Here is a 13,642-nt window from a genome sequence, read left to right as displayed (position 1 = left end):
ATTATTTCATGAGTTATGCATTTAATCAAACATATATACCACCATTAACTTCCATTCTACTTATGCAACATTGGATATTTCACTTTTCAATTCAAACAATTCTCTTTTATTCAAGCATATGGGAAACAAAACAAAATTAAAGCTAAGTGATGAATGACAAGCATTATGCAGATTTAGCATACTTAATCAAACAACTTCACTTGCAACTAGATAAACACTTTAGCAGGATATATAATGGTTTCCATGTTCAAAACAATTTACAGCAGCTAGGATTAAGTTTAGATACAACCTTTGAAGTTGCAGCCCTTTGATTTTTCCTTCTGCTGTGTTTTCTTTGAGTTAGGATGCACAATATCTTCAATTGTTGACTTATGTCCTGCATATTTCTCAAAGTTGCTTGCTTCTCAAGCCCTTAAGTGTATGGTTAGTATGCATAAATTGAGTGTGGCTCTTGGATTTGTTTTGGTGTGTGAACACCAAACTTAATTGTTTGCCACTGTCTCAGATGCAACAAGTTAACCATATTTGAAACCTTGTGTCCTTGCTAAAGGTTATGGAATCAAAGCTAGAAAGCAGTTAAATAGTTGAATAATTTGTCTGATTGCTTGGAGCTAGCATTAAGCAAGGGGTGAGAATGTGCTTTTTAAGTGAGATTTTGGTGGAACACCAAACTTAGAATCCTTCATTTTCCCTTAAATTATTTTGGTGTGCAACACCAAACTTAGCTCCTTGCAATGCATACCAATTATTCAACATTTTTATTGAAAAAGCTATGAAAAGAAAACTACCTCAGGTTGGGTTGCCTCCCAACAAGCGCTCTTTTATTGTCACTAGCTTGACATTGAACTCCCTTTAAGGTGGTTGATGCTGGTGATGTCTCAACTTGTCACCTCTCACTGTAAGCTTTCTCTGTGTGCCTTGATGCTCAATTTCCATATGCTCAAGAGAAAGTATTTGGTTGACAGTATAATAATCTTTTGTTCCCAACTGTTGATACACTAGTTGCACCTTGTCACCTTTGGCAAATCCTTCAGTTGGGATTTTCTTATTCTTCCACCCTTTGTAAGCCTTTTTCTTGTTTTTCTTCTTTTTCTTTCTTGTTGATCTTTCTTTCTTGGCAGTGACTTGGGTTGTGACACCTTCCTTCTTGTTTATCATCCCAGCTTCTTTTTGAATTCCTTCTTCTTCTTGTAGATGCTTGTTTTTCTGTTCTACTGCCTTGTCGGTTGCTTGCCTTGGAAGGAAGTCACCACTTGTCTTGCTTGTTTCTTCATTCCTTTGTAATTCTGGAAAGACTTTCAAGGTGATGCTCTCCTCATGCATCCTGAGGGTTAGCTCTCCCTGCTCTATATCCACAATGGCTCTAGCAGTGGCCAAAAATGGTCGACCAAGTATTATGGAGTCATTTCCATTTTCTGAAGAATCCAGGATCACAAAATCTGCCGGATAGATGAACTTGTCAACCTTAACTAAAAGGTTCTCAATCAGCCCTTTAGGATATACTACTGATTGGTCCACCAACTCCAAGGACATCTGTATTGGTTTCACCTCCTTTATGCCAAGCTTCTTTACTAAAGAAGATGGGATTAGATTTATGCTTGCTCCTAAGTCACACATCCCCTTGTTGATGAATAGGTTTCCAATAGTGCAGGGTAAGAAGAAACCTCCAGGATCTTCAAGCTTGGGAGGGAGTCCCTTTTTGATGAGTGCACTGCATTCTTCACTAAGCATTACAATCTCTTTCTCATTCCAACTTCTCTTCTTGTTGATGAGCTCCTTTAAGAACTTGGCATACAGAGGCATTTGCTCCAATGCCTCAGCCAATGGTATGTTGATTTCCAACTTCTTGAAAGTCTCAAGAAATTTGTGGAAATGCTGATCCTTTGTCTCTTTGTGGAATCTTTATGGATAAGGTAGTGGTGATGTTAAGCTCTTCTCCCCTTGAAGTTGTCTTGGAATTGGCTCTTCCATGATCTGCTTTCCCTTCTTCAGATTCTGTGGTTGGTTATTTTCCTCTGTGAGTTTTTCTGGGACATTCTTGCTTGTCATGTCTTTGTTGATGGCTTCATCATTCCTTGTTGGCTCATTGTCATTCTCCATAAGTTTCTTGGTTGCTCCTTGGTTACCATCCACTAACATCTTTCCACTTCTTAGTTGCACGACCTTGCATTCTTCCTTTGGGTTAGGAATGGTGTCACTTGGTAGTGAGCTTGATGGTTTTTCAACAGAAATCTGTTTGGAGATTTGCCCAATCTACCTCTCTAGGTTCTTCATGGAAGCTTCTTGGTTCTTTGTTGTCAATTCTTGGTTCTTCATCATTTTCTCCATGAGCAGCTCTAGATTAGTGATCCTCTGAGAGTCTTGTGAGATTGGTTGGTTTTGGGGTATTGATGGATGATGGTAAGTGCTTTGGTTAGTTGGGTGGTTATTGTGTAGGTGATGGTTAGAATTGAGGTAGTTATTTTGTGGTTTTCTGTATGTGTTTTGGTTAGTGTTTGGCTGGGGGTTGTGGTTTGGGCTTTTCCAATTGTTCTGACTTGAGTTTCTTTGCCATGGTTGTTGGTTTTGATTGTGGTTGTCTCCCCATCTGAGGTTGGGATGGTTCTTCCAAGATGGATTGTAAGTATCACCATAGACTTCATTTGTTCCAGGATTTTGGTTGTGCATGTATTGGACTTGCTCTTGCTGTTGCTCCTCTTGAGTTTCTTCACTTTGCACCCATGTGGTTGATGGTTGGCTTGTGGTGCTCACTGCTGCTACTTGCAGGCCATCAATTCTTTTGGCCATTTGCTCAAACTGTTGTTGAATCTGCTGCTGCATCATCTTGTTCTGAGCTAGAATTGAATCCACTCCTTCTAACTCCATTACTCCTCTTCTCTGTGATGGTTGGCGTTGTCTTTGATGAGCAAAGAAATATTGGTTGTTGGCCACCATATCAATGAGGTTTTGAGCTTCCTCTGTAGTTTTCATGAGTTGTAATGAGCCTCCAGCTGAGTGATCAAGTGCTTCTTGGGCTTTCAGAGTAAGTCCTTCATAGAAGTTTCGCAACTTATCCCATACAATAAACATCTCTGGTGGACATTTTCTCAATAGAGCTTTATATCTTTCCCATGCTTCATATAAATTCTCAGCCTCCATTTGAGTGAATGTCTGCACCTCAGTCTTCAATCTTATGATTCTTTGAGGGGGATAAAATTTGGCAAGGAACTTGCTCACCAAGTCATCCCAAGTGTTGATGCTTTCCTTTGGGAACGTTTCTAACCATTGAGTGGCTTTGTCTCTGAGAGAGAATGGAAAGAGCAACAACTTGTAACTGTCAGGAGGCACACCATTGGTTTTAACAGTGTCACAAATCCTCAAGAAGGTGGATAAGTGTTGATTTGGGTCCTCCAATGGTCCTCCTCCAAAAGAACAATTATTTTGGACCAAAGTGATGAGTTGTGGCTTTAGTTCAAAATTGTTTGCATTGACATTGGGGGGAAGAATACTACTCCCACTGTGTCTAGCATTTGCAAATGTGTAGGAAGCCAATACTCTTCTTTGTTGTTGGTTATTATTGGCTCCTCCTTCTGGTTGATTGGGATTTGATGGATCTCCTTCCATTTCTTGGAATTCCTCCTCAGATTCTTCCTCTCCAATAACGTTTTTCCCTCTTTCAGCTCTTCTTATTCTTCGAAGAATTCTTTGGTCAATTTCAGAGAGAATTGGGGAAGATCTTCCTGTACCTGACATGCAAACACACAACAATGAACACACAGATCCAGAAACTCAATAAAACTTCAATCTATTGCTAGAATGAAATTTCAGTTAGTTTAAGCAAAAATTCAAACAGTTAGTGTGTTAGCCAAAATTAAAACAACAGAAAAGAAAAAGTGCTTGATCTAGACCTCCACTTCACTTAATCATTGTCAATCTATTTCAATCCCCGGCAACGGCACCAAAAACTTGATGTGCGGAAAACGATCCGACACAAAACTCACCGGCAAGTGTACCGGGTCGCATCAAGTAATAATAACTCACATGAGTGAGGTCGATCCCACAGGGATTGAAGGATTGAGCAATTTTAGTTTAGTGGTTGGTTTAGTCAAGCGAATTAAGTCTTTGATTGAGTGGTTTGTATTTAACAGAAGCTAAATTGCTTGGAATGTAAAGGGGGAAGGGAAAATTGCAGTAAATTAAAGAGCATGAAAATAAATTTGCAGAATCTTAAAGAACAAGAAAGTAAATGACTGAAACTTAAAGTGCAAGAAATGTAAATTGCAGTAACTTAAAATGCAAGGAATATAAATTGCTTGAATGTAAAAGGGAATTGAGGAATGGGATTTCAGAATCTAAGCAAAGAGGAACTGGATTGCAACAATTAATAGAGCAGAGATTGAATTAAAAGCAATTAGAGCTCAAACAGTAAGGAAATCAAGTGTAGCAAAGGTTCACAGAAGAACCAAAAGGAAATTGGGATCTCAGGTCTCAAGAGACTAGAAAGCAAAGTCTAGATCTCAATTGCCTTCCCAGATCCAAGTTCACAAAGCAATTGACAAGAAATAGAAGAAGAAGTAGTAAAGGGAATGTAAATGGATTCAATTATGCAGAAGAAAAATTAAAGAGCTCTTGAGTGGAGATTGAGACAGAATTTCCTCAATTCTTCACACCCAAAACTCAAAACAAGAAAAGTAGAAGTGCCCAAGCAAGAACGAGGAAGAAGAGAGATCAATTCTCCTCCCTAATTCTCTGAAATCTCAGTGAAGTCACCAAGAGAAGTTGCAAAATTCAAAGCTCCAAAGAAAGTGCCAAATTCTCAAGTCAAGTAAAAGGTGAATGTAAAAGTCCTAATTACATCAAACTAACTCCTACTTATACACTTCCTATTCTTGGATCTTGGGATTTGGATGGGCTTTTGATTTGGTGAAGAAATAAATTAAATTGGATTTTTAATTCAATTTTTGGCCCAAGATCAATTGCTTCCAGGAGGCTACCCTGCCCTTGCGGAGGGCAGGGCAGAAAATTGATGCGGCTGGCCCATGGTGCGTGCGCGTGGTGCGAGCTTGGTGCGCAGGATGCTGCCGAAGCCTCCTTGGTGCGCCAGAATGGTGCCTTGGTGCGCCACAACAAAATGCTGCCCTGCCCTCGCGGAGGGCAGGGCAGTGTTCCCAAATTGAAGCCCCGTGTTCGATCCTTGAGTGACGCACACGCTACTTCTTTTCTTTGATATTCTTGGCACCAAAGTGAGACTTAGTTTCTTGTTTCCTCATGGTTCCGTGTTCGACTCTTGTGGTAAGCAATGGTGGGCTTTTTCTTTGAATTTTTCCTTTTTGAGAGCCCGATACTGCCCTTGTGGAGGGCAGGGCAAGGTTTTTCCTTCCTTTGATCCAAGGCACAATTTTGTGCTCTGCCCTTGTCGTGGGCAGGGCAAAGTTGCCTTCCAAGCCTTGTTCCCTTATGTTGCCCTCCTAGAGGGCAGTGTGCCCTTGTGGAGGGCAATGCTTGCTTTCCTCCTTCATACGCCACATCTCTCCTTCCTTTGACCACGTTTTCTTCTCCTTGGGCCACGCTTTCTTAGGCCACATTTTTCCTTTTTTCTTTCTTTCTTCACCTACAATAAACCAAAACAACCACTCCAAGTATCACTAAATTCAAAAGGCTTATAAATCAATTAAAAATCAATTAAATTTAGCTTAAACCTCATGAGTTAACATTAATTTCATGGTGGTTGTTTGATTTAAAGAAGTTATGTATTTTCATTCCAAATCACTTACTTAGGATGCAAGAAAGTGCATAAAGACTAACAAAACAAGTGAAATTAGCTTGAAAAATGGGTATATGATGACTTGTCATCACATTGCACAATCCAAAGGGCATTCTCCTATAAGAAAATACACCATATGGACAAGTAAATAAAGTTTTTTCCTGATCCTTGGGATCTACAACAATTTGGTTGTAGCCCGAGTATCCATCTAGGAAACAATAATACTCATGTCCTGCCAGTCTTTCAAGCATTTGGTCCATAAATGGTAGGGGAAAGTGATCCTTCCGGGTGGCTTCATTAAGTTTTCAGTAGTCAATGCACATACGCCATCTGGTTACTGTTCTTGTGGGTATCAGTTCATTCTTCTCATTTGCCACAACAGTGATCCCTCCCTTCTTAGGAACTACTTGCACCGAGCTTACCCAAGGGCTGTCCAAGATGGGGTAGATCACCCTTGCTTGCCACAATTTCAGAACTTCTTTCTGAACCACTTCATTCATAGTTGGGTTCAGCCTCCTTTGTTGCTGTCTTGAGGGTTTGGCATCCTCTTCAAGTAAGATTTTGTGCATGCACATTGAAGGACTGATCTTCTTTAAATCTGAAAGTGTCCACCCTATGGCATCCTTGTGTTGTCTCAGCACTTGAATAAGTTCCCCTTCTTGTTCCTTACTCAGACTTGAATTTATGATCACTGGGTAAGTGTTGTTAGCACCCAGATATGCATACTTCAAGCTAGGTGGTAAGGCTTTCAGCTCTAGTTTTGGTGACTCTGCATCTTTGTTGTCTGTGGTAGTTGGCATGATTGAGCTCCTCATGGTTGCTTGTGGTAGTTTTCCATCTGGAGGTGCTTGCTCCAGCTCACTGTTCTCTTCACATTGTTCTTCTTCCATGACTTCTTGGACTATCTGTTCCATGGTGTCTACCAGCATGCATTCTCCTATGGGTTCCTTGGGGTAACTCATTGCTTTAAAAACGTTGAAGACCATTTTCTCTTCATGAAATCTCAAGACTAGCTCCCATTTCTGCACATCAATGATCTTCTTAGAATAATTGATGTGTTGGCTTCTTCTTCCATGTCTAGAACAACAAAATCTTCCACCACTTCATGTGGAAACTTAAATGTTCTGTCAGCCAGTTGGAGTGCCATTCTTGTTGGCTTGGCCTCCTCAATCTTCATCCTTCTCATCATGGTTAGGGACATAAGATTTATGCTAGCTCCCAAATCACACAAAGCTTTCTCAATGGTGATGTCCCCTATGATGTAGGGGATTTGAAAACTCCCTAGATCTTTTAGCTTTCGAGGCAACTTCTTCTGTATGATGGCGCTGCACTCCTCAGTCAACACTATGGTTTCTTTTGCTCCCCAGTTCCTCATTTTGGTTATAAGCTCCTTCAAGAACTTGGCATAGAGTGGCATTTGCTCTAATGCCTCAGCAAATAGTATGTTGATTTGGAGCTTCTTAAAGATCTCTAGGAACTTAGGTAGCGTTTGGTGGAGAGACAGAGACAGAAAGACTAAGACTGAGACAGAGACTAAGAGACATAGATTGAAATAAATCTCAGTATTCTGTTTGGTACAAAGTGGGAGACAGAAATTGAAACAAGAATGAAACTCTAATTTAATTTGCACAAAGGGTAAAATTGAAATTAATTAATTGAAATGATGCTATTTTAGCTATAAAATATTATTAAAGTTTCAATCTCCATCTCTAAAAATTTTAGTCCCCTATGTCCCTATATTTTGGAGGTATTGAAATATTGAAATTTTAGGGACAGAGACAGAAATTTTAATACCAGTCTCTGAACCAACAAACATAATACTGAGTCTCAGTCTCCCAGTCTCTGTCTCAGTACCTCAAAACAAACGCTACCTTAGAGAACTGGCCATCCTTCTCATCTTTTCTTAATCTTTGTGGGTATGGTGCTTTTGGCACATAAGGCTTCAAAACTGGTTTTGGTAGAGGTGAAGCTGGGATCTCCCCTTCATCCTCTTTTCTATGTTTTGAGGCAAACTCTTCATGATTGTCTTTGCTTGTGGTTCCTTCCTCTACAGCCTTCCCACTCCTTAGAGTTATGGCTTTGCACTCCCCTCTTGGGTTAGCCATGGTATCGCTAGGAAATGTGTGAGTGGAAAGTAGGATTTGCTTGGACAAAATCCCCACTTGTGCCTCTAACTTTGAGATTGCTGCACCTTGATTTTTCATATTTGACCTGTATTCCTCTTGATTAGCATCTATCCTTCTGTCGGTTTGTGCTTATCTGTCCATGAGGGAGGAGACTGCCCCTGAAATCTGGGATGATAGTTGTGCTATTGCAGCCTCCATCCTCTCAAAGTTACTCTTGATTTCGCATGGTTTCATAGTTGAGGATGGTACATCTTGATTGAGGTTGTTGTGTATGGGTTGGTTGTTATGGTATGATGTGTTTTATGAGTTATGGTAGGGTCTATGGTTCCCTGTTTGATGGTTGGGGTTGTGGTTTTGTTGATTTGATGGATAAGGTTTGTTGTGGTCCTGGTTGTGGTTTTGCTGATTTCCCCACCCAAAGTTTGGGTGGTTCTTCCAACCTGGGTTGTATGTCTTAGAGTGTGGGTCATATGGTGTTCTGGGTGAATTGTGTACATAATTGGCTTGTTCCCAGTCACCTTCAGATTCTGATGCATTTCCCTTCTTGTTGAGGGGTTTAGTCTTGAATGACTGAGGCTTGGTTGGCCTCCATCTTCTTAGTTAGTGCTGCTATTTACGCTGCAATTGCCTTGTTCTGAGCTAACAAAGCATCTACAGAGTTAAGTTCTAGCACTCCCTTCTTCTGAGTCCTTTCTGAGGCATAGAAATACTCATTTTCAGCTACAGTCTCAATGACATCTATAGCCTCTTCAATGGTTTTCTTTTTGTTGAGTGAGCCTCTTGAAGAGTGATCCACTGCTTTCTTTGCTTCATAGGATAGTCCCTTATAAAAGATGTGTAGTTGTACCCACTCATTGAACATTTTCAGTGGGCATCTTCTTGTTAGATCTTTGAATCTCTCCCTGGCCTCATAGAGTGTTTCTCCATCTTGTTGTCTGAAAGTTTGCACCTCATCTCTTAGTCTATTGATTCTTTGTGGAGGGTAAAATCTTGCAAGAAATCTGTTCACGACCTCCTCCCATGTAGTTAGGCTATCCTTGGGGAATGATTCTAACCACTTTGCTGCCTTATCTCTGAGTGAGAAAGGGAAAAAGAGTAGTTTATAGATGTCGGGGTGTACTCCGTTGGACTTTACAGTATCACATATCCTCAAGAATGTGCTGAGATGTTTATTAGGATCTTCTTGGGCACTTCCTCCATATGAGCAATTATTCTGAACAAGTGTAATGAGCTGAGGCTTCAGCTCAAAATTATTGGCATGAATTGTTGGCTTTAGGATGCTGCTGCCACAATTCCCTGGATTTGGGTTGATGTAAGAGCCTAAGACTCTCCTTTCTTGCCCATCATGATTGACTGGGCCTCCCCTGGCATGGTTATGAACTTCCTCCTCATGATGATTCTCCATATTCTCCTCCATGTTTGTCTCAAAATACTCTTCCTCTTCCTCAGCACCAACGACTCTCTTCCCTCTTGCTTCCCTCCTTAATCTAAAGAGGGTTCTCTCAGGTTCAGAATCAAAGGAAGTTAAAGCTCCGCTTTTCCTACCTGTCATACAACCAATCAAGACAAAAGCAAGAAAGAAAGTGGGTGAATGAATTACTTTGTTAGAGTGGTTGTTAGTGTGAGTGGTGCAATTGACCAAACAGTTAGAAGAGTGGAATGTGGATAATCAAAGAAGAAAGAATTAGAGCACAAAATAAAATAAAAAAATGCTAAATAAAAGAAATTAAAATAACAAGGAAATTAAATTGCTTAATCTAGCTCTCCAATCAATTTAATCACTGTCAAATTTAAGCCAATCCCCGGCAACGGCGCCATAAAACTTGATGACCCTCATTCACTACCCATTTTAAAAATTTAGTGAACGAGTTCTTTTAGAAAGAGCACCAAAATTATCGCCAAGTAATAACCCACAGTGGAGTGGGATCGTATTCACAGAGATTGGCAAATCCAAGCAGTTTTAATTTATTGATGAATTAGTCAAGCAGATCAATAATATTGTGAAGTGCAGAATTGTAAATGGCATAAATGTAAATGACTAGAATGTAAAGAAAAGCAATAAAGTGCAGGAATAGAAATTGCAGAATGTAAATTGCTGAATCATAAATGACTTGAATGTAAATGGGAATGGGGAAGTGCTGAACGTAAAATTAAGATATAAAGAAATGGATAGATAAGAATGGGGGAATTCATTGAGATTGGGAGATGTTGCCTCTTTGGATCAAATCTAGCTTATATCTTCTTCAATCATGCAACTCATTGACCTCTTGGCAATCATGATTGATTGAGCCCCAATCCCTTGGTGACTCAATCTCTCAGATCTTAATCAATACCCAATTCCTTGGTCTAATTGCTCATGAAGAGAGATATGTTCGGACCCTGATTATACCACACACCCTTGTAGATTCAGGTAGAGGGGGGATTATATGTCACGTATCCCATCACCAAAACCCATAATCTACTCAAATGTGAGAAGGGATTTCAAGCATGGTTTCATGTTTCCTTTCCCAAGGTTCCCATGAAACCCAATTGCATTCAATCTCTTTCCCAAGATGATTGAATACTAAGCATTAAGAACGAAATTCCTCCTAGCTAATCAAGAGAAGATGAAGAGAAGAAGAATTTCACTATTATCAATCCATCAAGTACAACAAAGCTCCCTCTCTCAATGAGAGGGAAGTTAGCTACTCATAGCTTAGAAAGTACTCAAAAGTGGAATGTAAAAGTGGATCTAGAACTAGTTGTTTAACCCCTTCTTCAGTACTCTTTTGGGGTATATATACTACTCCTAGTAAAAATAAAAGAATTACAGAAGTGTTAAAGGGAAAACTACATTTTGGAGGGAAAGAAAGCACTCAATAAATGTGACCCCTTAGCTGGCGTGTGGCTAGCGCTTCTCAGGCGTGTCACGTGCCCTTCAAAATGGCTTGGCGTGCCACGCTCAATCCTTCAAGTGGCACGCTTATCCCCCTATCAACCTTGGCGTGCCACGCCTTCGAACTCAAGTGGCACGCTGAAGTGGAATTCTTGTGTTGGCGTGCCATGCCTTCGAGCTCAAGTGGCACGCCCTTTGCTTTTCCTTTTTCCTTTGCCTCTAGAAAATTGAACTGGCGTGCCACGCCCTTGTTGTGTGCTTGGCTAAGCTCTCTGGAAAGTTGCACTAGCGTGGCACGCCCAGGGTCTGGCGTGCCACGCCCTTGTTAGGTGAATGGCCCCTCTGCTTGGCGTGCCATGCCACAAACTCAAGTGGCATGCCCCAATGCTTCCTTGCCTCTGAATGACACTGGCGTACCACGCCTTGTTGCTCAAGTGGCATGCCTAAGTGAGGAATAGTGAATGGCGTGCCACGCCTTCGAGCTCAAGTGGCACGCCCCATGTAATTGGACTCTTCCACCCTCTCTGGAAAGTTATATCAGCGTGCCATGCCTGAAGGTTGGCGTGCCACGCCCATGATCTTGTCTTGTTCCAGGGGTTAGCGTGCCATGCCTTGGCCTTCAAATGGCATGCCAAAGTGACTTTTTTGGAACTGGCATGCCACGCCTTCGACACCAAGTGGCACGACCAGTTCTTGCTTGTGTTGTCTTGTGCATTGGCGTGCAACGCCTGGTTGCTCAAGTGGCACGCCTAAGTGAGGTTGAGAGGTTGGCATGCCACGCCTTCGACTTCAAGTGGCACGCCCAGTCTTCGATTGCCTTCGGCCCCTTCTCTGGATTATTGTACTGGCATGCCACGCTATGCAGCACAAGTGGCACGCCCATGTATTTGTTCACTCTTCAAGCTTGGCGTGCCACGCCTAGGTCTTCAAGTGGCACGCCAAAGTGACTTTCTAGAACTGGCGTGCCACGCCTTCGACTTCAAGTGGCACGCCCATAGTATTTGATGGATCCGGCGTGCCACGCCCAACCTGGCGTGCCATGCCCTTCTTGTGTCCTCCTTTTTGCTCTCTGGAATTTATTACTAGCGTGCCACGCTCAGTCCCTGGCGTGCCACGCCCTCATGTATGCTTGGATCTCCCTCTGGAATCTAGTACTGGCGTGCCACGCTTAGCTCCTGGTGTGCCACGCCAGTGCATTTTTGTGGCGTTTGCCTTCAAGTGACACGCCGGTTTCACAAGCCGGTTTCACACGCCCAGCTTCTTGCTTGTATTCTAACCATTTTTGATACGTTTTTCACCTGCAATTCAGCACAACTCATCTCAAAGTAGTGTACCATAATATTCATCAAATAATGCATGAATTGTACTGATCAAATGAGATTTGTGCTCTGTTATGGTCTTCTTTATGCAAGAAAAAAGGGTAGACGATGCAAGTCATCACTCTATCACTTATTTCCTCAAATACTCAACCACAACTTAGCATGACTGCCATTTCAAATCAACGTTTCCAAATCCATCATTTAGGACCATTTTTTTTCTATTTAAATCAAAGGAACTAAAAGTCACGGGTTCAATCCGTTTCACCAAAAATCCAGAAATCAACCAACTACATAACAAACACAACACATCATTCTCAACAGAAAATCATTTACATCACAGGCATTTATCCATTTGTATTAAGGCAAATCCTTACTCGGACCATCCGGTTTGGTTCTCAGTCTAATATTAAGCTCGACATTCCCAGTTTTACTATACAGGCGGTATTATAAAATCATGCACTGTTCTTTAAGCCTGATTATTGCAATTACCTCAATCTTACTATCGCAATCAGCCCGCATCCAGACTCTCTCCTTGTTGGAAATTTCTTGATACATGCCCTGGTAACCCGCACTTGTAACATACACCTAACCCCAATCGGCACGGCCTATTTAGGTGATGACTTCCACATCTCTGGCAGCTCGAAACATCAGAAGTAGCCGCTGCCCGTTTTCCCTTACCATTTCTTTGGAACTCCTCACTCGTCGCAAAGTTATTCCATCCTTGGGGAAAGTATTGTATGTATCCTCTCTCCTTAAACTCTCGACCCCTTGGTGTGAATCCTTGGTTGTGCTTTCTATGACTTCCTTTCTCTGCAGCCCTCCTTTTCACACACTCTTTAGTAATTCTGCTCTTATTCACCAACTCTAACAAAGTTCAGATCTCCATTGGTCCCACTGAACTTAAGATGTCGCTCCGGAGCCCTCCTTCATACTTAATGCATTTCCATTCCTCGAAGTTTTTCAGAGCTCCCTGACACATGCGAGAAAACCTGAATAGCTCCTCAAATTTGTTTGTATACTCAGATACGGACATAGCACCTTGCTTAAGCTATAGTAACTTCAATTCCTTGGCTGTCCTGGCGGAATTCGGAAAGTACTTCTTATAGAATTCTACCTGGAAGGCATCCCAAGTGATAGGATCATCCCCCTGCTGCAGGAGGTGTTGGGCCCCTTGCCACTAATGTGATGCTTCCCCAGTAAGCAGATAGGTAGCAAATTCAACACACTACTCCTCGGGTACTGATGAGCGGATATTTTATACGCTTTTTGGGGGTATTTTCATGTAGATTTTAGTATGTTTTAATTAGTTTTTAGTAGAATATCATTAGTTTTTAGGTAAAAATTATATTTCTGGACTTTACCATGAGTTTGTGTGTTTTTCTGTGATTTCAGGTATTTTCTGACTGAAATTGAGGGAGCTGAGTAAGAATCTGATTTAGGCTGAATAAGGACTGCTGATGTTGTTGGATCCTGACCTCCCTGCACTCGAAATGGATTTTCTGGAGCTACAGAAGTCCAATTGACACGCTCTCAATTGGGATAGAAAGTAGACATCCAGGGCTTTCCAGCAATATATAAT

General features: G+C 41.4%; 1 protein-coding gene across 1 annotated transcript; it reads right to left on the bottom strand.

The window, feature by feature from the left end:
* Nucleotides 1–6,048: 6,048 nt before the first annotated feature.
* Nucleotides 6,049–7,848, bottom strand: LOC130949542 (uncharacterized). The gene is made up of 2 exons (XM_057878227.1): nt 7,615–7,848; nt 6,049–6,765 (listed from the first exon to the last, which is right to left on the bottom strand). Exons 1-2 carry the CDS (start codon nt 7,846–7,848, stop codon nt 6,049–6,051), a joined length of 951 nt encoding a protein of 316 aa, XP_057734210.1.
* Between the last annotated feature and the right edge of the window lie 5,794 nt (nt 7,849–13,642).

The sequence above is a fragment of the Arachis stenosperma genome, chromosome 9 (genome assembly GCF_014773155.1).
Source record: "Arachis stenosperma cultivar V10309 chromosome 9, arast.V10309.gnm1.PFL2, whole genome shotgun sequence".
Taxonomy (NCBI): domain Eukaryota; kingdom Viridiplantae; phylum Streptophyta; class Magnoliopsida; order Fabales; family Fabaceae; genus Arachis; species Arachis stenosperma.
This window is presented reverse-complemented; position numbering and strand designations above follow the sequence as displayed.